Source organism: Podarcis raffonei, chromosome 16 (genome assembly GCF_027172205.1).
Source record: "Podarcis raffonei isolate rPodRaf1 chromosome 16, rPodRaf1.pri, whole genome shotgun sequence".
NCBI classification, from domain to species: domain Eukaryota; kingdom Metazoa; phylum Chordata; class Lepidosauria; order Squamata; family Lacertidae; genus Podarcis; species Podarcis raffonei.
In genome coordinates, this window is record NC_070617.1 from 23,528,918 (window position 1) to 23,554,830 (window position 25,913).

Consider the following 25,913-nt stretch of genomic DNA (forward strand, 5'->3'; position numbering starts at 1 on the left):
TAGGAGCCTACACAACACAAAACACTGTTGCTGTATATAGCTTTTATTAGTTTTTTATCTTATATTTTGGAAATGTACATCCATGTTTTTTGTCCTTTAAATTTTTGGGGGGCCCCCAAGAGAGTGGGGCCCTAAGCCACAGCTTGCTTAGCTTATAGGCAAATCCGGCAGCGGGGTGGTAAGATTGTTATATAAGGCAGAGAAACTTCAATCTATAACAGCAATGCTTATTATTAAATAATTATACAACAGGAAAAATATAAACGTAAAATAAAAAAAATATTATTTTTCAAGAAGCTGGGGGAGGGGAGAGGAAAAGCGGGGATGGAGAAAAAACAGCAACAGCAGCTGCTCCCTCCTTTCCTGTAACCATCCGCGAGGCGCCACTAGGGGGCGGAAGAGAGAGGTGGGAAAAAAAAAAAACCTATGCCGACGCTCTAGTCCTTTCGCCGGCGGCCGGCTTGTTTTGCCCGCGCTTCCGGTTGGATGCTTCCGGTTGGGCTCTGAGGCTTTGTGGAAGAGGGAGGATCAATCGGTGAGCGCCGGATGGCGGGAGGGGGGAGGGGAGGGCGCGTGACCGTCGGTTAACGGCTTCCCTCTTTCTTCCCTTCTGCCCTCTGAGGGTGGGGTTGCCGCTGCTAATACCCCCCTCCCTTTCCAAATCAGATCAGGAGGCGGGGAGGGCGAGAAGAATTCGGGGGTGGGGGGTGGCTTTTAGCCCCGGGAGGTATTCGTTCTCTGGGCAAGGGCTCAGCCTCTTGGTACTTGTCGCAGCTGCTGCAGGTGAGAGCCCCTCTGAGCATGTGCAGACATCTTCCCAAGGGCTCCTAAGCATTATTCTCTTACAGTGAACAAGAATGGGGAGGGAAGAGGGTCATTTCAGTGGTACCTCGGGTTACAGACGTTTCAGGTTACAGACTCCGCTAACCCAGAAATAGCACCTCAGGTTAAGAACTTTGCTTCAGGATGAGAACAGAAATCGTGCAGCGGCGGGACGGCAGTAGCAGGAGGCCCCATTAGCTAAAGTGGTGCTTCAGGTTAAGAACAATTTCAGGTTAAGAACAGACCTCCAGAACGAATTAAGTTCTTAACCTGAGGTACCACTGTATTATTGTTGTCAATTGCCGTTATTTAATGTATATAAGGGACGCGGGTGGTGCTGTGGGTTAAACCACAGAGCCTAGGACTTGCCGATCAGAAGGTTGGCGGTTCGCATCCCCGCGACGGGGTGAGCTCCTGTTGTTCGGTCCCTGCTCCTGCCAACCTAGCAGTTCGAAAGCACGTCAAAGTGCAAGTAGATAAATAGGTACCACTCTGGCAGGAAGGTAAACGGCATTTCCGTGTGCTGCTCTGGTTCACCAGAAGCGGCTTAGTCATGCTGGCCACATGACCCGGAAGCTGTATGCCGGCTCCCTCGGCCAGTCAAGCAAGATGAGCACCGCAACCCCAGATTCGGTAACGACTAGACCTAATGGTCAGGGGTCCCTTTACCTTTACCTATCCCGCTTTTCTCCCTAGCTGTAGGGGTTCAAGTCGGCTAACATCTTTTTTTAAAAAAAGCTTATTATGAAATACAAACGAATTGTATTTTAAAAGTTGCCATTGTGGTTGAAAGGTAATGAGGCCTGGGACCCCTCTTGACTTCCGGGTTTTGTTTTATTGATCAAATTTCTTTATGCTCCTCCCTTCCTCCTAAAGGAGTCCAAAGAGTTAAGTGCAACAGAGGGTGTTTATTGTATACAAAAAAAAAAAAAAGCTTTGAATTTGGTACATGTAGTGACTGGGATAGAAAGCCCCACTTTAGATGGCTTGTTGGATGAGGAAAGTCTTCAGTAGGTGCCAAAAAGGAAACAGGGGAGGCACCAGGGGTGGGGATTCGAAAGGGTAGGGACCACCATTCTGAAGACCCGGTTCCTATATTATATGGTGTTGATCTCCTGTTACGATGTTCAATGCAGAATGACCGTTCCTGCAGTCACCTCTCTTTCAGCATATTTTTTATGTCCAGGGGTAAATCTGAATGGTTCTGGGTGATTTAAAATAATAAAGGAATCGTCCTTCTGTAGTCACAGGTACACTTTCCACATTGACTTGGAGGATGATTGATATGAAAGTAGATTTTACTTGAGTCTGTGTGAGATTAACTGATCCCCCTGCCCCCTTTTCATGGGTTTTCAGATTCTCATGTTTTAAGAAAATGTCGTCGGACTCCAGTAAGAAACGGAAGCCGAAGGTCATCCGGACAGATGGAGGCCCATCGGAAGGCAAGAGGGGCCGGCCAGACACTGATCAGGTAGTTTCATTGTAACAGAGTTACCTGTGGGCTTCTTAGATGCTGTTTGGAAAACCAGAGCAGTTTGGAGATATGTCTGTAAAAGACGCTCTAGACTAACACTTGGAGTTACAGTGGTACCTCGGGTTACATACACTTCAGGTTACATACACTTCAGGTTACAGACTCCACTAACCCAGAAATAGTACCTCAGGTTAAGAACTTTGCTTCAGGATGAGAACAGAAATTGTGCTCCGGCGGCGCAGCAGCAGGAGGCCCCATTAGCTAAAGTGTTGCTTCAGGTTAAGAACAGTTTCAGGTTAAGAACAGACCTCCAGAACGAATTAAGTACTTAACTCGAGGTACCACTGTACTGTATTTTAACTGCAAGGTTTTGACTAGTAACTGATTATTTCCTGGTGAACTCAGAGTGTGGCCATTTACTGTAAAGTGTGTCAGGAAAAGGCAGAGGGGGTCTCAGAGCAAGCCTGCCCAATTTGTGACCCACAGAGCCTTAACACAGCCCACCAACCATGCAGTGGAATCTGCCTGGGGTTCAGTCAAGCCCCCTGGTTTTGCTGCCTGCCCAAATGGGCAGATGTTTCCAGACATAGAGAATTATATCTTCACCAAATTCCATTGTCGGAGTGTAGCAGGCTTGTGTGCTGCAGGTTTGTGGGCATAATTTAACATTTTTTACTGCTTCAAAATTAATATAACTCCCAAGTACCATCTGAAGGAGCCTTTTAGCGACTAGGATGCTGTGATGCCCCTAGTGTAGCGCTACCTCTCCTGTCTTTGAAAACAGATTCTCAGAGGGGGTGCTGAGAAATGCTTAGCCTGTGTTCTCACCTGGAGCTTTCCCTCTTAGGCTGTGGAAGGCTGTACTCAAACTTAAACTTACTTTCTCCTTAAGCTTTAATGCGGCAAGGTCTCAGAAACAAGATAAACTGGAAGGGTGATGATGGAGTTTGCAGTGCCAGGATCATTTTTGCCTACCTTTATATTCTGCTTCCAAGAGTGACCAGAGATGCTGCAGAGAGCCCTTTGTTTAATATGCCGTGCTTTCCCTTCTGAAGAGAAGAGAACTTCCAAGAGTCTAGCTTCCCTCTCTGTTCCCATTTGCAGGATGCCAAATATTACAGTGAAGAGGCTGAGATGGACCTGCGGGACCCCAACAAAGATTATGAACTTTACAAAGAGACCTGCCAGGACCTCCAGAGGCTTATGGCGGAAATCCAGGAACTGAAGAGCAAAGGCAACAAAGACAGTGTAAGGCAGGGGTGGGAAACCATATGTGCCCCCCCGACCTATCTGTGTGGCCCTTGGACTCTCCCCAACCACGCTCACACGCCACTAGCCTTTCTTCAGGTGTTTTTGCCTGGCTGGGATGTCTCCTTCAACTCTGAAATTGACTTTTCCATGCCTGCATGGCAGGTAGAGAGAGGAGTGTGTGGGTGTGAGCAGAAAAAAGCTTAATGTTCAAGGGTAAAACTACATTAGCCACCCCACTCACATTTGCCTGTAACCCTGCCAACTATGGGCATGTGGCCCCAGGAAGGGAATCCAACCCTCTGGCTAAAAAATATTTTTCCCACCCCTGTCAAGGCATCCTAATGTGACCGGGGGCTAGGGGGGTAGATAAACCCTAGCAAAATTTAGATATTTGAAAGAGGAAAGGATAAGCCTGGCAGATTTAGGGGGCAGGGGAGTTAGGTACACAATTGGGTCCTGGGTTGTGGTCTGAAAGCAAACGAGGCTCCCACCTTGCTGAAGCTAAGCAGATCTGGGGCAGTGCCTAGATGGATGAAGACTGGGAAACCTCACAGAAACCACCTTGGGTTCCATGATGGTGTAAGGAAGGCAGGATATAAAGGTAAGAAAATTAAGGACCGTCCTGATCATCTTCCTCTTTTCCCCCCTTCTCTGCCTTTCAGGCTTCCGAGATTGAGGAGCGTCGCATCCAAAGCTGTGTCCACTTCATGACCCTGAAGAAACTCAACCGTTTGGCTCACATCCGGTTAAAGAAGGGAAGGGATCAAACCCACGAGGTACGGTTGAGTCCAGAGAACCAGGGAAGGGTTCCAGGATCTTGGATGGTCGGATCATTAGATGCAGCAGCACCGAAGCTTGCTCCACATCTTGAAACCCTCCCCGTCATTGGACCCACCTTATTTTTGTGATTGTCAGTTGTTTTAAACTGTTTTGAATATTGTATTTTAATGTTGCAACCCACTCTTGGACCTGAGGGTGAATGGCGGGGAATTGATGATGATGATGTTGATAATAATAATAATAATAATAATAATAATGCCTATACATTAAAGGTAAAGGTACCCCTGCCCGTACGGGCCAGTCGTGTCCAACTCTGGGGTTGTGCGCCCATCTCGCTTAAGAGGCCGGGGGCCAGCACTGTCCGGAGACACTTCTGGGTCACGTGGCCAGCGTGACGAAGCTGCTCTGGCAAGCCAGCACCAGTGCAGCACACGGAAACGCTGTTTACCTTCCCGCTATAAAGCGATACCTATTTATCTACTTGCGCTTAGGGGTGCTTTTGAACTGCTAGGTGGGCAGGAGCTGGGACCGAAAGACGGGAGCTCACCCCGCCGCGGGGATTCGAACCGCCGACCATGCGATCGGCAAGTCCTAGGCACTGTGGTTTTACCCACAGCGCCACCCGCCTCCCTGCCTATACATTACAAGATAGTAAAATTTAGATTTTTTTTTGTCACCCCACCCTTTCACTCCTACTTGGGTGTTGGGCTGAACATTCAAACCCAAGTGAGGAGGACATAGATAGGAGAATACCCATTATTTTGAACTGATGGAGCTAACATATTTCCTTTAAAAAGAAGTGAGATTGTGCTGGTATTGATATGCAACACTGTTTTCCGACAACATGGCTTTCTGTGTTTACTTAAAACACACTTCCCCATGGGGTAAAATGAAATTTGTAGTTTTGTTTGCTTTGCATATGTAAATCAGGGGTGGGGGACATCAGACTTGCGGGCCAAATGTAGCCCTTCAGGACTCTCCCCAGGTCATGTACCCTCCTGAGCTTTGCCCCTCCCAGACCTTACTTCCCTCCCCTGAGTGATGGGATGGAATGTGTCCTCAAACTCTGATCATGCCTCTTGTATGCCTGGATGGAGGACAGAGAAAGGTGTGTTGAGTATGTGTGTAGAAACCAGCCTACTATACAAAATAAAATTTGCATTTGTTGCTCCGCCCACTTTTGCCTCTGACCCTGCCCACCAGTGGCAGGTGGCCTCTGGAAGGTTGCTCACATGAGCATATGGCCCTTGGGACTGAAAAAGGCTCCCTACTCCAATGTAAATCTTCTGGGATCTCAGTTCAGTTTCACTAACTTGTCACTTTTTTGAGATTGCATCATCAGCCATGTGTCTCAGCCGCACCAATTTTTCACTGTCCTGCCTTGTAATGATTTCACTGTGTGCTCTGTGTTAACAGGCAAAGCAGAAAGTGGATGCTTATCACCTGCAGCTTCAAAATCTGCTGTACGAAGTCATGCACCTGCAGAAGGAGATCACAAAATGCCTGGAATTTAAGTAAGCAGCTTAAAAAATAGGATGTGACTGGAGGGTGGAGAGGCCCCCAAAAGTTAGCCAGTAGACTAATGAGGCGTCAAACCTTCTGCCAATTTTGTTTTGTTAGTCCTCTTTTCTTCCTCAAGTGCTTTTGTCAAAGATGCAGCCTCCAAATTCTTCCAGTATCTCATTATTACAAGCCTGGCCACTTGCAAAAAAAAAAAAAAAGAAGGGGAAAAAAAGAGCTTTTTAGAAGTTTGAACTGTAAGTTAGCCTTATCTAGTTGGTCTGCACAACTTGGATAAGCCCATTCCAAGGCCCAACTTGAGAGCTGTCACTGAACTGCAGCTAGCTCAGTCTTGCCGTTCTTGGGCTACATGTGACCTTGGATACAGAGGAAGGTCCCTCCCCCCCCCCCCATTTATCTTTCTCTTGGTCCCCTTCCTTCAGGTCCAAGCATGAGGAGATTGAGCTGGTGAGCGTGGAGGAGTTTTACAAGGAGGCCCCTGCAGAAATCAGCAAGCCGGAGATTACGCTCGCCGATCCCCACCAGCAGACACTCTCCCGCCTCGACTGGGAGCTGGAGCAGCGCAAGCGGTGAGTAGGATAGCCCAGCAGCTGCTAAGTGGCTTTGAGCAAGCTTACGGTTCTCCTCCCTTTCCTTCCACTCTGCAGTATCGGTCCTTCTAATAGTGAACTCAGGCAGTGAGAGCCAACAGGGATTGCAGCCCAAATGGGGCTAATGAAAGCAAGAAGCAAATATTATTAATAATAATAATTATTTATTTGTTTATACCCTGCCCATCTGGCTGGGTTTCCCCAGTCACTCTGGGCGGCTCACAGCAGAATAATAATAATAATAAAGTGATAAAACATCAAACATTAAAAACTTTCCTAAACAGGGCTGTCTTCAGCCGCTCCTGGTCACCCATCTAGCTTCTGTATTCTGGATTAGTTGTAGTTTCCGGGGCACCTTCAAAGGTATCCCCACGTAGAGCATATTGCAGTAGTCCAAGCAGGAGCTAACCAGAGCATGCACCACTCTGGCAAGACAGTCTGCGATGTTAGCATGCTTGCAGGGACAGGGGACCCTGCATTTTAAAGACTGCCAGAAAATGAACAGACCTGGAAATCTAGAAGAGTGGTCCCACAGTGTTCCAAGTTTATAAATATTACGAGAGGGGGACTTGAGGAAGAAGGGCTGAAATGTCAGTGGTAGAGCTTCTGCTCTGCATGCAGATGATCCTAGGGTCAGTTCCCCAGCATCTCCAGGTAGGGCTGTGAGAGCCGTTTGCATGAAACCCTGGAGCGCCCCCTGCTAAATGGACAAATTCAGCATATTCTGATAGAGCAAGCACCCTGAATGCAGAAGGCCCCAGGTTCTGTCCTTCAGGTAGAGATCCCATCCTGAAATTCTGGAAGCCACTGCCAGTCAGTGTAGACAATACTGAACTAGATGGACCGTTGATCTGAGTCACTATAAGGCAGCTTTCTGTGTTCCCAGACTTTGTGTGTGTCCCCCTTCTGCCTCCTCTACTTTCTCTGGATACCTTGTCCCTTTTTAGTAACTGTAAATCTCTTATGTGCAGCCTGGCAGAGAAGTACAAAGAAAGTCTGGCAAACAAAGAGAAGATCCTGAAAGAGATAGAAGTGAAGAAGGAGTACCTCAGTAACCTCCAGCCTCGGCTCAACAGCATCATGCAGGTATGCTGTGGGTCAGGCTTTTAAAAAGAATTGCTTTAGGAGTTCTCAGCAGGAGATTAAGAAACCCGCATACCCTGTTGGTGCGGCATGGGAGATGGCCTTCGATACAGAACCAAACCATTGATTACAGAGCTGGTGCAAGATGTTGCTGGACTACATCTCCCATCATTCTCAACTATTGGCCATGCTTGGCTGGAGGGTTGGGAGTCCTGCAGCCTCTGGAGGGCCACAGATTCCCATCCCTGCTGCGGAGAAAGAAAACCTGAATATATCTCAGCAGTTTTCAGTAAGAACAGATTCTGGGTAGGACTTTTATCACAAGCCCCACTGACAGTGTCAGAGACGGTTGCCTTTCCCTCTCCTTCAGTATGCTGGTTATTTTACTACTACTGCAATTACTATTATTATTTATAACAGGGTTGGCTAAGCTGCAGGCCTCCCGAGGTTGTTGGAGCCACCAGACGTTTCACACGCCAGTGCTGGGTGGGGTCAAAGCAAAAATGGGTGGGGCAACGTGTATTTCCCCCCTTTGTACAGAAGCTCAGTTTCTGCACATTCTCACCCACATCCCACTCTGTCCTCCATCCAGGCAAGAAAGAGGCATGATCAGAGTTCAAGGACACAGCCCAGCCAGGCCAAAAATACTTGTGGAGGGTTCAAGACAAGGGCCCATGAGGGGTGCGGACTGGGGTAGAGTCCCAAGGCCCAGATAGAGTCCTGGAGGAGGGGCGCCCTGAACCTGCAGTTCCCCACTCCTAGGATAAAAGAACTAGAGCAGCTTCAAGAGGTGTCAGGGGCCACATCAAATGAGACAGGGGGCCACATGCGGCCTCTGGGTGACAGGTTCCTGCCCCCTGTGGATCAAAACATAATATACCTAATAATGAAAGGGCAAGTTTCCTGCTTGGCAGGGGGTGTTTCCTGCTTGGCAGGGGGTTGGACTCGATGGCCCTTGTGGTCTCTTCCAACTCTATGATTCTATGTACTGACAACATAGCGTAATAAAAACAGCATCTTTGGAGGCATTTTGGTGCCAACCTGTTCTCATGGGTCACTGCCCAAACCACAGAATTATAACCCCCATTTCCCCCCCTGTCGGTCCCCTTTCTTACCAGGCTTCGCTCCCTGTCCAGGAGTACCTTTCCATGCCTTTTGACCAGGTTCACAAGCAGTATGAGACGGCCAGGCATCTCCCGCCACCCCTCTATGTGCTCTTTGTCCAAGCCAGTGCCTACGGCCAGGCCTGTGGTAAGTTATTATTTCAAGGTAGCTGAGCTTTGAAGGGGAACAGAGGTGTCAAATTTCACAGCTCCTTGCAGAAAGCATGTCATTATCTGAAGACTGTCACATCGGTGTGTTCCCCGCCCCCACCCTTAATCTGATTCCTGGCTCCCCTGAGTCTGCAGGGTTGGGGAAGAATGAGAGAAAGAAACACACAGAGAGAGCAGAGCTGCCCAAAACCTGATGAAGCTTCTGCATTTGACAACCTTGTTGCTTCTGAGCTTTACAGAGTTTGTGGGAGTCATCTTTGGGGAGGTGTGGCTAACGGCGTCATCTCCTTCACAGACAAGAAGCTGGCTGTGGCTATCGAAGGCAACGTGGAGGAAGCCAAAGCGCTCTGCAAACCTCCAGAGGACTCTCAGGGTGAGTGAGGGTCCATAAGCTGCCTTCACTTGCTGTGAATGGCTCTTCAGCTGAGGATGTCCTTTGCTTCCATAAGGTTCCAAGTTCAGGAGCTCCAGCGAAAGGATTCCCACTTACCTGGGCTGGGAAATGTCCTGGAGAGCAGCAGCCAGTTGGCACAGACCAGCCTTCTTTGGCTTGGCACACTCCAGGACTGCAACTCCTGGCATCCCCATTTGCCATGCTGGCTAGGTCTGACAGAAGTTGTTCTGCCCCAGACTGGTGCCCTCTGAAAGTTGCTAGCCTGCAACTCCCATCAACCCCTACCAACATGGCCCAAAGATTAAGGCTGACGGGGAGTCATAGTCTGACAAGGACCGCAAAATATGGGTGGCCCACTGGCAGCTTGCATGTTAAAACTGAGCTCAAAGCTAACCAAAACTGTTAAACTTGTAAAGAGGAAATTAGGATATTCTGTCCTGCAGTGTTAATGTGTCTATGCTGGACGTTTTATGGGGTGCCCTGGCTGCAGTTGGATAAATGTGCTCCATAACTGGGGAGGCATTGCTGCTTCGTTGTTGGAGCATAAGAGAAGCCCTGGTTCTGGTCAAAGGCCCACCTAGTCCAACATCCTGTCTTCACAATAGCCAAACAGCTGCCCCAGCATGAAGCCCACAAAGTGGACCTATGTGCAGCAATGGGTATTCAGAGGCATACTTCCTCTGCTGGCAGAGGTGACATATAGCCATCATGGTTTGTGGTCATAGACAACCTCTTTCTCCATGCATTTATTATTCTTATTAAATTTCTATACCACTCTTCATCCGAAGGTCATGGTGGTTTACAATATAAAAAAACCCAAAAATGCATGCTATAATAACAAACAAAGGACACAGATTGTTTAATCAGCCAAAGGCCTGGGAGAAGAGGAATGTTTTGCCTGGCGCCTAAAGATATGTAACAAAAGGGCCAGGCAAGCCTCCCTGGGGAGAGCATTCTATAGGCTGAGAGCTACCATAGAAAAGGCCCGTTCTCATGTGCCGCCCCCTGGGCCTCTCATGGAGGAGGCACATGAAGGAGGACCTCGGGTGATGATTGCAGGGTCTGTGTTGGTTCATAAGGGGAGAGGTGGTCCTTTCTTTTAAAGCCATCCAAGTTGGCCGCCATCACTAAAGGATCTGTTGCACCTGTGTCCTACTTGTTTGCTTTCCACAGGCATCTGGTTGGGCACTGTGAGAACAGAATGCTAGGTTAAATAGGTCTTTGTCCTGATGCAGCCAGGCTCTTAGCATTCACTTATTTGGATTCACAGATGATGAGAGTGACTCGGATGCCGAGGAGGAGCAGACCACGGTAAGAGCTCCACCTTCCCACTGCGCTGTGAAATTGCAGGGAGGGGAGGGATGTTGTGGGGAGATGTCTCCTTCTGCCTTGAAACCGGTATTCCGTGTGCCATTAGACCTGTTCTTTCACGTCTAATGTGCCTTGTCATTCACCCGCCCCTCCCCCATTAAAAATAATAAGTGATGGGCCTTTCCTGTGTGCCATTTCCATGTAACGAAGTGAGGAGAAACAGACATACTGGGACTTGGTGATGCACTTACCAACAGACCATCTCCTTCGGTCATCTGCATTGTCATTTCCTTTTGGCTCTCCCTGTCCCTCACTTGGCCTCTCCAGGTAAGGCTGGGGAAAGACTCCCTGTCTGAAAACCTGGAGAACCACTGATAATAGTGGTGGAGCATCTGACTTGCATACAGAAGGTCGCTAGTTCAATTCCCGGAATCTCCAGGTAGGGGTGTGAGAGAGCCCTACCTAAAACCGCAGACAACCACTGCCAGTCCATGTAGGTGATAATGAGCTAGATCAGGGGTCAGCAACCTTTTTCAGCTGTGGGCCGGTCCACCGTCCCTCAGACCATGGGGTGGGCCGGACTGTATTTTTTGGGGGGAAATGAACGAATTCCTATGCCCCACGAATAACCCAGAGATACATTTTAAATAAAAGGACACATTCTACTCATGTAAAAACACGCTGATTCCCAGACCATCCACGAGCCGGATTGGGAAGGCGATTGGGCCACATCCGGCCCCCGGGCCTTAGGTTGCCTACTGCTGAGCTAGATGGACCCAATGGTCTGACTTTGTATGAGTCAACCTCCTTTGTTCCTCGTGAGCACTTCCTTTCCTCTATGGTGTTGGATTTAGAATTTTGAAACAGGGCTTATTCAGAATGGGGCAACAGCCCCTTTGAAAGGAAAATGGAAAGATTGGGGTATACCAATAACTGCGCTTGTCCCTCCCTGCTGCCCACCTCACGCTTATACTTCAAAGCACATGGGCAGGAGAGGTAGCAGCTGCCCAGGGTGCAACAGATGTGGTTCAAAGCCACAGCAAACAAAGTGCAGACTTGCAGGGGAAGCTCGTTGGGAGAGAGGAGGCAGGAATGTGTTGTGATTCTCCCTTCCCCACTCTAGAAGCGTCGCCGCCCAACCTTAGGGGTGCAGCTGGATGACAAGCGGAAGGAAATGCTCAAGAGGCACCCATTGTCCGTCACCGTTGACCTGAAATGCAAAGGTACGTGAGAGAGCAAAGCAGCTCATCTGTTGGTTCCCCTAAACTGGGGCTCTTTCCCTTCTCTGGAAGTTAGGGATGCATGAATATGTCAATTTCCGTATCAGCTTCCGTGTTTTTCGCTCTATAAGACGCACTTTCCCTTCCTAAAAAGTAAGGAGAAATGTGTGTGCATCTTATGGAGCAAATGCAGGCTCCATGGCTTCAGCAAAAACAACGCGAAGCCTCTGGAGCGCAGCAGGAGCTGCCGCTGTGCTCCAGAGGCTTCAGGCGGCTATCCCTGAAGCCAGGAGAGCAAGAGGGGTCGGTGCGCACCGCTTCTCCTGCCGCTTCGCTGAAGGGGCGCTGCACAGAGAGGGAGAGAATATTTTTTTCTTGTTCTCCTCTAAAACTAGGTATGTCTTATGGTCAGGTGCATCTTATAGAGCGAAAAATATGGTGGTTGCTCATTTTCCCGGTCTTAGGGTGGTCCCTGGCATCTCCTCAGCAGCTTGAGATTTTTTGATCACACACAACACACTTTCACCCAAAAATTGTAATCGTTTTCCTGTGCCTTTCTCCTAATATTCAAGCAACTTTGCCTTAGAGGAAGTTTTGCATGTTACTTTAACTAAAACATGGCTTTTTAATACACGCTTTCCTCCCATGCATTTTTGTACACGTTTCTTTGGTTGGAGAACGGCAAGCGAGAAGCGTTATCTGAGTTCAAGGACATATTTACAGCCAGGCGAAAGAACGCTCAAGGAGGGTATGAAGTAGGGCCCGGGAGGGGCATTGCATGTGGAGAAGGGGTGTGGCTTAGGAGAGGCAGACCCTGAGGGCCAGACAGGTAGAGAGTCCTGGTGGGCCATATTCAGCCCGCAAGCCTGAGGTTCTCCATGTATTATAGCTAGTGAGTTCCAACAGGTAAGGGAGCAGTTCACTGACCCCCATCCTCTCACAGTGGTTTAAACACAACTGGAAGTCATTGCTCTCTCCTTTCTTTCTCTGCACCTTCCCTGCTCGACAAATTGCCTTCTCCCTTCCTAAACCCCTGGCATTGGCTGTGTCATTGCAGATGGCAGCCTCCTCCTCCTCACCTTCTACTATCTGATGAACCTCAACGTCATGACGACGAAAGCCAAGGTGACGGCAGCTGCGGAAATGTCCATGCCCATCAGTGCCGGGTGAGCTTTGCGGGGGGTGGCGAGGGGACAGGCTGTCGCTGATGGATCCCAGGTGCCAAGGGTAGCATCAGCTGGGAAATTATTTCATGGGGTGTTGGCAAGCTGTTGTGGCTGCTGTTGTGGCTCCTGGCAGAATTCTACTTTGCCCGGTGCTTGTTGTTGTTTTTTAACCCCCGAAGAAAAAGCAGAGATTCCAGTGCAGTCTTTCTGAGATGTGGAAAGTTTGTGAGTGTTTTCTGCGTACCCTTTTCCTGCAGCACCTGGCAAAGAGGTACCTCATTTAGGGACTCGAGAAGCAATGTTAACCTGACTTAGGTTGCTGGTCCATCTTGATCGGGGGTGGGCAGACAGTTGGCAATTTGGATCTACTAGAACCCCAAGATCTGCCAACCAGAGCCAGGTAGAAAAGGTGGCTGTGTTCTGCCTTCACTGTTGGGGGCAGTATGCTGGGGATCACTACACAGCTCCTACCTGCGGGGTTCTCAGAAGAGGCATCTGGTTGGCCACTGTGAGAACAGGAGCCCCTTGGGCCTGATCAAGCAGCCAGTCACTTCTTGTGTTATTTGCAGGGCAGAGAACTTCTGAGCCATGAGTTTTCCTCATGACAACTGAACTAAGCCAACACAAAGGAAGACTTGCAAAGCCTTTGCAAATCTCTCCCTCACTTTACTTTTAAGTCCCCAGACCTTAAAGGGAGGGAGGGACAAAATCTTTTGCAAGTCTCCTTTCCCTTCCCTCCCCCCCCTTTTTACACACATACACACACACACACACACACACACACACACACACACACACACACAGAGACTTTCCCTTCCAGATTGGGCTGAAACCATGGAACTCGCTGCCACAGGAGGCAGCGATCACCACAAACCTAGATGTCTTTAAAACACGATTAGGCAAATTCATGGAGGAGAGGGCTATCCATGGCAACCAATCACATTGGCCGTGTTCTGCCTCCTCCCTTGAAGGCATAATTGCTTCTGTTAGAAACCACAGGAGGGGAGAGTGCTCTTGTGCTTCGAATCCTGTTTGCAGGTTTCCCACAGGTATCTGGTGGGCCACTGTGAGAACAGCAGACTCTTATGTACTTATGGGATTTTGACATGGTGTGGACTGCGCCCTCCTGTCACATCTGGCCCTGCATGGCAGATGCTGCTTTGGCCTGTGGAGCGAAAAGGGTTCTGCACCCCTGCTCTGTGCTCACTATATAGGTTACAGTGCAGAAGCATCAACAGTCTCAAATCTCTTGTTCTATGCAGGCAAAACCATTTGTTAACCTTGGGTCTTGTTAAATTTTCCACTTAACTATACAGAAGGCAGCACCTTGAAACAAGCAGGCACAGTTGCTGTCCTGCATTTGGAGTCGGTTAGCATACACAAGTGTGAATTTTAACGGTGCCACAATTTGAAGAGTTATTATGGAGTAACAGAGAACAGGATTTGTCAGCTGCTGTTCTCAAATGCTGAAGATCTGAGTCTTCTGATCTGTGTAACGGAGTGGTGGGCCTCCCGTTAAACCACGATCAGCCAGAACCTCAGGCCTAAAAATTCCCCAGCTTGAACTTTCCCATCTAACGGGGCAGAATTTGGCTTTCTGCCTTACACTGCAATACGTTGTTTGGGGCAGTGCAAAAGATGGGCACTATAATCGAGTTGCACCAGGGGGCGCTGTGGGCACACAAGTTTGCAGAGTCACTTGCATGTCGCTTGTAGTCGTTGCAGTTATATATCCCCTCTCGGGCCTCGTTTGCCCCTAAAGAGCGGAGAGACTTTAGCGGAAAAGACAAGATCTGTCTCTGATCTCTTAATCTGGCAGCGAGACAGGGAGGAGCCTGATGAGAGAGAAGCATTCCTATGGGTCAGATTGCAGGGAAAAAACCAACAAACGGACCTATGTGTCTCTGGTGCTCTGTTGAGTTGGCGAGGATAAATTAGGGGCTGATCGCATCTCGTCTCCCTGTCTCATTTAATTACTCTCTAGCAGACTAATCGCTTCCTCTCCCTGTGCATGGTCACTGAGTCTCTCTCTGCTGAGACTGCTTCTTCCTACTCCTCTCCCTTCCCTCTTCTGCTCTGTGAGTTACCTTGCCTCAGGGAGTGGAGCTTTTATTCCCTTTGGAGTTGTGTGTGTTGGGGTGTGCGTGGAAATCTGGCTTGGAAGAACAGCTGCCAAAATAGGCCTGGGAGAAGCAGCTTGCTCTTTCCCCTGCAGTAGCCTGTTTCACACGTGTCTAATGTTGTTGTTGTTTAGTCGTTTAGTCGTGTCCGACTCTTTGTGACCCCATAGACCAGAGCACGCCAGGCACTCCTGTCTTCCACTGCCTCCTGCAGTTTGGTCAGACTCATGCTGGTAGCTTCGAGAACACTGTCCAACCATCTCATCCTCTGTTGTCCCCTTCTCCTTGTGCCCTCAATCTTTCCCAACATCATGGTCTTTTCCAGGGAGTCTTCTCTTCTCATGAGGTGGCCAAAGTATTGGAGCCTCAGCTTCACGATCTGTCCTTCCAGTGAGCACTCAGGGCTGATTTCCTTAAGAATGGATCGGTTTGATCTTCTTGCTGTCCATGAGACTCTCAAGAGTCTCCTCCAACACCATAATTCAAAAGCATCAATTCATTAACACTGAGACGTTCGGCGGAGCATCACTTAAACCTTTGTTTATTGCACGTGCGCGCGCACACACACACACTCTCTCCCAATTAAGGCAGTTTTAACAGTGGAAAAAGAGGAGGTGATGTTGGGGGGTGTATAATTGCCAGTGCAGTTATTCATCCTTGGGCGGTTCTGCTGTTAATGCCCGGTGGCAGCCTTCAGTAACCTGACTTCCTGCTTGGCTAACTACCCTGATTCTTAAAGTTGCTGATAACTACGAATGCTATGATCCGATTGTGCTCCTGCCTAAACACAGGGTTCTCGGTTGCCCTCATTATCTGTGTTTAATGTGACTTTTCAGTCTAATCTGCTGCTGATCAGAGAACCCGTTTACTTCTGTCGGCAGCATTTGAGAGAAAGGGTGGGAGCTGTGGGGACTGCCTGCATTCAACTCTAAAAGGGGAGGGGAAGATTTAGATGATCTGAAGAGAATGCAGAGTATGCCTGCATACAGCTCTAGAGTCATCGCTGCGAGATGACAGTCTGTGGCCCATTTAGAAAGGGGGACAGCGCAGACGACGGGAATGGATGCAAAATGGAGTTTCAAAAGATCTGAGCGACGTCAGAATGTTCCAGTGGGTGAGGGGAGGAGAACACAGACACACACAACAGAGGTCCCTGCAGATCTCCTGCGGAATTCCCATGGCAACGCAGCAGAAGTAAACTTGCACAGAATCTTAGAGTCGTTCATACGGGGAGATTTTTCTTTGGCAGATCCGACTTAGAAATGAAACACAGTTGCACAAGAGCCCATCTAGTCCAGCATCCTGTTCTCACAGTGGCCACCCAGATTGTCTTGTCTGGGAAACCTTCAAGCAGGACCTGAGCACTCCTCCCCCTCCTGCGGGTCCCAGAGTCTGGTACAGTCATACCTCGTGTTGCGTTTGCTTCATGATAAATTTTTTCAGGTTGCATCCCATGGCGACCCGGAAGTACTTGAAAGGGTTACTTCTGGGTTTCGCCGCTCGCGCATGTGCAGACGCGCAAAATGATGCCACGTGCATGCGCAGAAGCGGTGATTCGCGACCTGCGCATATGCAGACAGGGGTTGTGTTCTGCTCATGTTGCGAACGGGCCTCCGGAACGGATCCCATTTGCAACCAGAGGTACCACTGTAATCAGAAGTATTGCCGCCTCCGACCATGGAGGCAGCGCCTACTCATAGTGGTTAGTAGTGATCAATAGCCTTGCCCCTCCTCTTTGAATCTGCCCAATCCTCTTTTAACACCACCTAAGGTTGGCGGCTGTTGCTTCCTCCTGCGGGAGCGAGTTCCGTAGTTCAACTCTGCTGTGTGAAGAATGACTTTTTCCTATCCTTCCTGGATCTTCCAACAAAGAAGATTCTGAATTTCACATCCCTTGTTCCTATTTCTTTCTAGAGACTTGCTGTGCCCCGACACCCTCCTGAGCTGCCTGTATCCTGGAGATCACGGAAAGAGGACTCCAAACCCCGCCAACCAGTTCCAGTTTGATAAAGTCGGGTAAGCTGGTAATGGACAGAGGTGCTTGCCTTGTAGGCCTCTCCTTCAGGGCTTCTCACCTGCGCCCTCCCTCCTTCCCTCCTTGTGTCTTCCAGGATCGTGTCCCTGAACGACTACGTTGCAGAACTGGGACACCCTTACCTGTGGGTGCAGAAGTTGGGGGGCCTGCATTTCCCCAAGGATCAGCCCCAGGTAGGTGCAGAGTTGCCTTTGAACAATGGGGAAGACGCAGCCCAAATCTCGATAGGCAGCCTTTGCCGGCGCTGCTGGACCAGGCTCTCCAAATTGCAAACGGAGCGAGCGTTTGCTTGCGGGCAGGTGAATGAAGATGCACTGAGGGAGGACATGGCTACTACCTGTGATGGCTGCACTCTGCCTCTACAGCTGGAGGCAGTAATGTTTCCAAACACCAGTTGCTGGAAACTGCAAGGAGGGGAGAGAGCTCTTTTGCTCGGATCCTGCTTACAGGCTTCCTATTGGGGCATCTGGTTGGCCACGGTGAGAGCAGGATGCATGTGCGGAGCCAGGATTTATTTTAGGTGGGTCAGGTTTTATGTTGGGGGCAAAACTGAGTTATCTGAGATGCAATTGGTCAGTTAAGTATTTTTATTTATTTACTTGTTTTAGGGGGAGCAGCTGCACCCCCCTGGCTATGCCCATGGCAGGGTGCCTGGTTAGATGGGCCATTGGTCTGATCCAGCATGGCTCTTCTTATGGAAGTGTGTGTTGTGTGGGTATAGATAGTCTGTGTAGGTGTGAAAGTTTGTGCATGTTTAGGTGGTTCCAAACCATGAGAGCAGAGTCCCAGGGCAGTGGAAGGAGGACTCAGCAAGTATCCTTAGGATAGCTCAGCTGATTAGAGCATGACACCAAGGTTGCAGGTTCGATCTCCATATGGGACAACTGCATATTCATTCCTGCATTGCCAGGGACTGGGCTAGATCATGGGTAGGCAAACTAAGGCCCGGGGGCCGGATCTGGCCCAATTGCCCTCTAAATCCGGCCTGCAGACGGTCTGGGAATCAGCATGTTTTTACATGAGTAGAATGTGTCCTTTTATTTAAAATGCATCTTGGTTATTTGTGGGGCATAGGAATCCGTTCGTTTTCCCCCCCTTCAAAATATAGTCCAGCTCCCCACAAGGTCTGAGGGACAGTGGACCGGCTCCCTGCTGAAAAAGTTTGCAGATCCCTGGGCTAGATGATCGCTTCTATGACTTTATCCAGCATTCTCTTGTCTGTCAGCATAAGGACGAGTTTTAATGTTGTGCACAGAGGAATCTGGATGATGTAGGGGCCTTGGCTTTTTTATCTTTGAAGAGGCTGTGCAAGGGAACAGGTTGCAGCTGCAAGAGAATTCAGTCTGGTCAAGCCACCCCAGTTTCCTGGCTCTTCAGTTGTGTGGAGGTAACACCACTTTTGCCTTTATCCCATTTGCAGAATCCTGTGATTGCCGATAACTCACTGAGCGCTAGCCACATGGAGAGGACCATGAAATTGCTCAAGATGAGGCTGGAGTCCCGCCTTGCTCTACATAAGCAGTTTGCTTCCCTTGGTAAATCCCAGCTGCCCTGCTGCTTCCCCCAGTAGTGACACTCTGGATTCCACCAACCACACACACTCTGAGCATCAGATGCCCCCCCCTCAGGCCTGGGACTCATTTCAGCCCCAACTTACAAAGTGAGGCGGAATGTTCCTTCATACAACAAACAATCTCTGCACAAGAAAACCTAGCATGTCAGGAAGATGTAGCTAGAGTCCCATTTCCTCTGACACTGCTAGTTTTCTGGGTGCAGGGATTTTTATTTTGTATGGAGAATGACATCATGGGAGCCCCCTACCTGTGATCTGAGGTGGCAGCCTCCCAGATGCAAATCTGCCACCTCCAGGCCTAACTACATCTAACTTAAAAAGCATTTTTGCTTGCTTAGAAGCAGCTAAATTGCTTCATTTAGGAACAAGCAGCTGTGGGAGCCCCGTGGCAATGGCATGGACAGTGCAGGAATTTTAAGTAATCATTCTCCCCATGCCTGTTTCCTTGACAAAATTCACCCCCTGGAAGCTGCTGCAGTAGCTCCTTTGGGGGGAAACATTAACAAAAGCTTTGAGAGGCAATTTTTGGCAGGGAGATGGTGTAGAGGGGGTTCATCCAGATTGCATCCCTTCCACACATTCTCCCCACTGACTTTCTCCAAAATTGTAAAGTTTAGAAGCTTCAAAGATGGTTAAAATATCCCACTGATCTTGACTTGAACATATAAATTAATATACACAGTCCATGTGTCCAAATAGGTATCCCAGGTGTGATTGACAATTATCAGCTATCCATCGAAACGTTGTCAGGACAATGGAATCTTCAGAGCACTGAGTAGTATGGGGCAAACACTGAACCTCTCTAAAGAAAAAGGTCTAAAAGTGTGTGGCTAGCCCAAGGTCCAGAACGGGCTCACCAAGCTACGGTTATTGACCGGCCAGTTCCCACAGCCCTATCTCCTTTGTGGGATCAGACCACAATCTCCCTAACCCAGCATTCTTGGCAAGAGTCCTAGCAACCAACAGATATTCAGCGGCTCACTGGGAATTGGCCGAGGGATCCTTGGGTCCGCTGCAGTACATCTTCTACTTGTCACTGATTGGGACAATCGTGGTCAAACACTGCCTTTGCAGCTTCCAAGCACCTCTCTGTTTTTTCCACTTCCACCTCCAATGGAGCAAGCTTTGTGCTAATTTATCACTCATCAGCATGTTGGTCCTATCACCAGCTGTTACCTGTCAGAACTCTTTTGAGCCTTCAGAGGTTTAGAACCTTTTTGGCTTAACCATATATGACAGGAACCTAAAGCTACAATTGTTCAGCGGCCAGATTTGCCCTTTGAGCTGCCATTTCTGAACATAACACGTTGACCTTGCTAGGGAAAGGGGACTCTCTTTGATCGTATTTATGTTGCCCTTTTTTTCTGTCTTGGGCTTCAGAACATGGCATTCTGCCGGTCTCCAGCGAGTGCCAGCATCTCTTTCCGGCAAAGATTGTGTCGCGGTTGGTGAAGTGGACAGCGCTCACGTACGAAGATTACCTGGTAAGTGGAGTCTTGTGAGAAAGAACTGGCCTGCTAAACCAGCCTCCCCCAATCTGGTGCCCGCCAGCTGTTCTGAACTATCTGGAACTTGATGGGGAGCTGAGGCCAAAAACAGCTGTGCTGGCTGGGGTGTAGTCCAAAACCACTGGGCGGGGGAAAGTTGCCCTGATTTGAGCTGGGAGGGAGGGGATCAAAAAAGCCCATTTAATGTTGTTTGAATGCTACATCTGAGAATGCTTCCTGCTTTGCTTGAAAATCATATATGTGTGCATGCTGCTTAAGAATAGCCATGTAGAGGAAGAGCCAATTACAGCTTTGCTCAGTTTGGTTGGTATTGTATCTATTACAGTGGTACCTCGGGTTACAGATGCTTCAGGTTACAGACGCTTCAGGTTACAGACTCCGCTAACCCAGAAATAGTACCTCGAGTTAAGAACTTTGCTTCAGGATGAGAACAGAAATCGTGCTCAGGCGGCGTGGCAGCAGCAGGAGGCCCCATTAGCTAAAGTGGTACCTCAGGTTAAGAACAGTTTCAGGTTAAGAACGGACCTCTGGAACGAATTAAGTACGTAACCAGAGGTACCACTGTATTGTTATCATTATGTCAGGGACTGGACTGAGGAGGAATGGTGGAGACTGCCCCCTCTTCCTCCTGCAATTCCCAGAGAAGAGGGAGACAGTATAGGTTTACAACAGTGGTTTGCAGAAGGTCACAGTTCAGAGGATGTAGAGAGGAGAAGCTAGGAATATTAGAAGAGGAGCAGGAAGAAGAAGCAGCACCACCAGGGGAGAGACAGCTGACAGACTCGGTGTCATTAGAAAGCATTCCAGACCACCACCCCTCTCCCCGAACCCGGCAGGCATTGAGAGTAGGAGAACAGAATGCTCAGAGGCAGAAAGCACAGATCAGCCAGTGTAGGGATGGCGTATAATAGCAGAGACGGATGGGGTGGGACTTTACTCGGAGCAACGCCATTATCCGAGAGACGGCATTTGTACGGCTCCCTCTGAATATTGAATAAAATACCTTGGTAAGAGCTTCTTGTCTTTCCGTTACTGGCAGCCTGCCATGAGGGAGGGGGATCAGATTCCCTGAAGCCTGACAGATTATTACTATTTTAATGAAGCAATAAGTTTTTGGAAGTGGAATGCTTATTCTTGCTTTTCCATCTCACACCGCTGGCCTCAGCTGCCGGTTTTCTGCACTGCGTGTCGATCTGAGCCGTCTGATCTGTGCTTGTGTTGTAAAGAGACTCCATTGTGTGTGGATACGCAGCGTCCCTATCTCTGTAGACCCAGCACACTGCCCGCTTCTCCCTCTTCCCACTGCAGGAGCTGTCCTACACAAAAGATGTTGTCGAGGCCGGTTTGGCTGAGGACACACACCTGTACTACATGGCCCTGATAGAAAGAGGAACAGGTGGGTTCTCTTTCTCCTGTGTTTCCCCACCGCAAGCAGGCTTGAGGAGAAGGCATGGCTGTCAGCAGAGGTGTGGACCATAAGAGTCACAAGAGCCCTGCTGGGTCAGGGCAGCAGCCCACCTAGTTCACCATCATCCTGTTCTCAACAGCAGCCAACCAGATTGCCTGCGGGAAACCCACAAGCAGGATTTGAGCACGAGACCCCTATCCCCTCCTGTGGTTTCTTGTAGCTGGTATTCAGAAACGTATTTGCCTCCAGCCGCAGGGGCAGAGCATATCCACAATGGCTGTGCTCTGTCTCCACGGTTGGAGGCAGTAATACTTCAGATTAACAGTTGCTGGAAGCCACTGTTTTCATTCTGGGGGCTGCATTCCCTTGTGTGCAGTTTTCCAGGGGCCGCTTGGTGATCGAAGCCAAGAGAACGACAAGTAAAGCTGTGGGTTACCTTTGTTCAGTGGCAAGGTTCATTGTGCATGCCTTCATTTTTTGGTGTTTACTCATAAACCAAGAGGGCTAGAAATTTTGACCATTCCATGATGATGATGATTTATTATTTGTACCCCGCCCATCTGGCTGGGTTTCCCTGGCCACTCTGGGCGGCTTCCAACAAGGACCACAAAATACACTAAAATGTCACACATTAAAAACTTCCCTGAACTTACAGCTTTCAGATGTAATAATAATAATAATGATGATGACATTCCATTCCCTTCCCTTCTGTGATTAGCCAAGCTGCAGGCAGCGGTGGTGCTGAATCCAGGCTACTCCTCCATGCCTCCCATCTTCAGCCTGTGCCTGAACTGGAAAGGGGAGAAAACCAACAGCAACGACGACAACATCCGGGTACGCTGCTGGGCCCAAACCCAGGGAAGAGGACTCTCAGCCAGGGAGCCTATGGCCCACCAACTCCCATCAGACTCAGCTTGCATGGTCAATGATCAGGGATGATGGGAGTTCCATCTGGGGAGTCGCAGGTTTCCCATCCCTGATACAGGACATGGCTGGGCAATCTCCGAGGGACCCCTTTTCAACTTCTCCTTCTCTGTCCCTTCTCTGATTCTCTTCAGGCCATGGAGAGCGAGGTCTCTGTTTACTACAAAGAACTGTACGGTCCCAAGCCAGGCTACCAGCTCCTGACCAACCAGCTGCAGCGCTTGTGCGTCGTCCTGGATGTCTACCTTGAGACGGAGACCCACGACAACAGTGTGGAGGGGCCCAAGGAGTTTCCGCAGGAGAAAATGTGTCTGCGCCTCGTCAGGTAAGGAGCAGGGCATGTGTGTGTCTCATTGTCCAACTTTGGGAAATCTGCTTCCTCCCCCATGGCAGTAAATAAGAAGATCAAATGAAAGGAAGTCTTACCAGTTAGATTCTTTAATAATCACAGTGAGAGAGAAAAGAACACGTCTCCTAGAAATGACGGTGCTCCCAATTAAGGCTCACTCCCCCCCCTTCCGTCCCTATTAATCTACATCACTCCTACGTCTTGTAATCTGAGCTTGTACCCTCTACGCTTTTCTAAGCTCTCCATGTCTTTGGAGAAGGGGGGGGGGAGTGAATGCTGTCCAGAAACTGTGGATCTGTTAACTCTCTCCCAGTGTTTCTTCTCCTAGCTGTTCCTCATCCAGTATTTCCAAGCTTCTGCCTTCTGAACTATGCCCCTCTGCAAACGCCTGTTCCAAATCTATATTGTCCTCCTGCTCTTGGGGAGATTCAGGATCAGGGGAAGGGGGTGACTCCCACCATTCTTCCTCAGTGCAGCCCTCCTCAGCACAGTCCCTGACACTTGTACTGTGGCACCTCTAAAGCAGAGTAGCCAGACTGGGGGGGGGGGGGCATTGTGCGCTTTCAGAAGATGCCCAGGTTTTGGCCAGGCTCCAGGTGAAAGAACCTCCGTAGCTGTGAGTGAGCAACTTAATGCCTGAAACACTGGAGAGCTGTTGCCAGTCAGTGTAGACACTACTGAGGTAGATTGGCAGCTTCCATACAAGACGGCTTCATTGTGCACCTTGTGCAGAAAGCTGTGGTTTTCTTTTAACTGGCTGTGACCTACATGGGGCTTTGTTTTTCTCTCTATCCCCTCCCCACCAATCAAAATTTTTGGCACACCTTGTTCCTGCTGTCTCTTCCTTCCCTCACCGCCCTTTATCTTTTCCCGCCTTGTACAGCTATGAGCCTTACTTGGCACTTCTACTCATGCTTCTAGAGGGCTCATCTTGCCTCTTCCTGTTCCAGCGGGGAGGAAGAATGAGCTCTATCTCTAGCAGGAAGCTGTTCATTCCCCTGGATTTTGGCGCTTTCATCTCCTGCCATGGCGCTTTCTGATTTTTGCACCCACAACGCGACTGGGGTTCTGCCTGCCTCCTTTCAAGGTCCTCTGTGCTTTAACAAAGGCAGTCGAAAGGAGCAAGGAAGAGTATGCTGTGAGACAGCCAGAGGCCGCAGTATTTTTGTTTCTTTTCACAAAGGCAGAAGTGTGCGTAAATCTGCTCAAATAAAAAGGAGAATGTGGAGGTCAGGTATCTGTGGGCAGCTGGTGTGATCAATGAATGTTGTGGAGTTTCCTGGTTCTGCACAGTTTCCTGGTTCTGTACTGGTTGTTTGAAAGGAGACTTTCATGAGGGCTCAGGCAATCCCTGAGGTACCCTGGACCTAAGTTGTTCAGGTAAAATTCTTGATTATCTTCCTCTGTTACATCCAGCAGATCTCTACAAAGGTACTAGCGTGACTTTCTAAAAGACCCTTTCATCACGATCCTGATATAGGATTCACAGATTTTTTGAAAGCATTTGATGAGAAGAGCTGTCCTGCAATAGCTGTTGATATTCAGGAATCTCTCTTCTTTCTTAGGGGCCCCAGTCGGATGAAGCCCTTCAAGTTCAACCATCCTCAGGGTTTCTTCAGCCATCGCTGACTCCTCTGCAGCTGGGATCCTCCCTCCAGGCAGCTCGATGCAAGGAGAAAGAGAGAGGAGAATTGTTGCCCTCTGGGATTCTTGGTTGGCACAGTTTCAGCTTCATCCTGCCGACGACTTTCACCAGAGATTTCTGCCCACCTCTGGTTTTATCCATTCCATTCTATCTGTAGCGGGGATTGTTTTAAAATATTAAATTGAGTGTGTGCTTTTACAAGTTCCATTTTGTTATACATGTGTCTCTCCTGTTGTGCAGAGAACCAAAGGCAGCTTACTGAAACAGAGGGTAAGGAATCTGTTTGACCCTGGCAACAACAGCACAGACTTTCTGGCTACACCCAGATGCTCTGCAGTTGTTGTCATGTGCGGGGCAGGTACAGAGGGAGCTGGGCCAAAAGCAGTACCAATCAGCTGCAAAGCCCTGTGCCCCGTAAGTGGTTTAAGAACCATGTAACTCCTGCACGGGCAAGTGGTGTGTCTTGTTTTGCTACAGCCGCATTATTATTATTATTATTATTATTATTATTATTATTATTATTTATATAATGCCCTACACCCCGAGGTCTCAGTGCGGTTCACAGAAAAGATCAACATAAAAACCACAATATATATAATCAAAATAAAAACAACAACTCAATAACCACCCCGAAAAAGAGCCACATTTTTAAAAGGGCATTGGATGTCAATCAGATCAACCAAAGGCCTGGTTAAAAAGGAACGTTTTTGCCTGGTGGCTAAAGGTAAACAATGAAGGCGCCAGGCGAACTTCCCTGGGGAGAGTATTCCACAGACGGAGCCACTGCAGAGAAGGCCATTCCCATGCTGCCACCCTCCAGATCTCTTGAGGAGGAGGCACACAAAGGAGGGCCTCAGAAGATGACCTCAGGGTCTGGGTAGGTTCATATGGAAAGAGGTGGTCCTTGAGGTATTGTGGTCCTGAACAGTTTAAGACTTTATAGGTCAAAACCAGCACTTTGAATTGGGCCCGGAACCTAATTGGTAGCCAGTGCAGTCGGAGCAGGATCGGTGTAATATGCTCAAACTGTCTTGCTCCGGTGAGCAGCCTGGCCTCTGAATTCTGTGCTAGCTGAAGTTTCTGAACCGTCTTCAGAGGCAGCCCTATGTATAATGCATTGCAGTAATCTTAACTTGAGGTTACCAGGGCATGGACAACAGTAGTTAGACTGTCCTTGTCCAGATTGGGTCATAGCTGGGCCACCAGCCAAAGCTGATGGATGGCCACCTGAGCCTCGAGCAACAGCAAAGGATCCAGGAGTAGCCCCAAGCTACGAACCTGCTCCTTCAGTGGAAGGGTAACCCCATCAAGAGCAGGCACCCTCCCACCCATCTGCTCTACGGAACCACCCACTAACAGTGCCCCAGTCTTATCTGGATTGAGCTTCAGTTTGTTGGCTCTCATCCGGTCCATTACCCAGGCAAGATGCATCTGTCTTGGGAGCGGAAGCTGTCGCTTTCCTCTC

At 49.1% G+C, this 25,913-nt stretch overlaps 1 protein-coding gene across 2 annotated transcripts; it reads left to right on the top strand.

Annotated features, from left to right (window-relative positions):
• The first annotated feature begins 435 nt into the window (after positions 1–435).
• On the top strand, positions 436–24,653 carry THOC5 (THO complex subunit 5). 2 transcript variants are annotated; one of them, XM_053369547.1, is made up of 20 exons: positions 436–535; positions 2,179–2,293; positions 3,401–3,544; positions 4,210–4,323; positions 5,744–5,841; positions 6,271–6,417; positions 7,410–7,524; positions 8,640–8,772; positions 9,091–9,168; positions 10,460–10,500; positions 11,624–11,723; positions 12,778–12,886; positions 16,921–17,022; positions 17,118–17,214; positions 18,462–18,576; positions 19,995–20,098; positions 21,431–21,518; positions 22,249–22,364; positions 22,589–22,779; positions 24,369–24,653. In XM_053369547.1, exons 2-20 carry the CDS (start codon positions 2,198–2,200, stop codon positions 24,430–24,432), a joined length of 2,052 nt encoding a protein of 683 aa, XP_053225522.1. In that variant the 5' UTR covers positions 436–535; positions 2,179–2,197; the 3' UTR covers positions 24,433–24,653. The 2 variants fall into 2 exon arrangements, with proteins under 2 accessions (XP_053225522.1, XP_053225523.1); XM_053369548.1 differs by lacking the exon at positions 436–535 and adding an exon at positions 661–783.
• The last annotated feature ends 1,260 nt before the right edge of the window (positions 24,654–25,913 follow it).

What these genes read in the sequence shown, in the direction of transcription:
- THOC5 (XM_053369547.1), top strand. Translation starts at nt 2,198, where the DNA reads ATGTCGTCGGACTCCAGTAAGAAACGGAAGCCGAAGGTCATCCGGACA. An exon ending in CCGAGGAGGAGCAGACCACG is followed by an intron (nt 10,501 to 11,623) that starts GTAAGAGCTCCA and finishes TCCCCACTCTAG; the next exon opens with AAGCGTCGCCGCCCAACCTT. An exon ending in TCCATGCCCATCAGTGCCGG is followed by an intron (nt 12,887 to 16,920) that starts GTGAGCTTTGCG and finishes ATTTCTTTCTAG; the next exon opens with AGACTTGCTGTGCCCCGACA.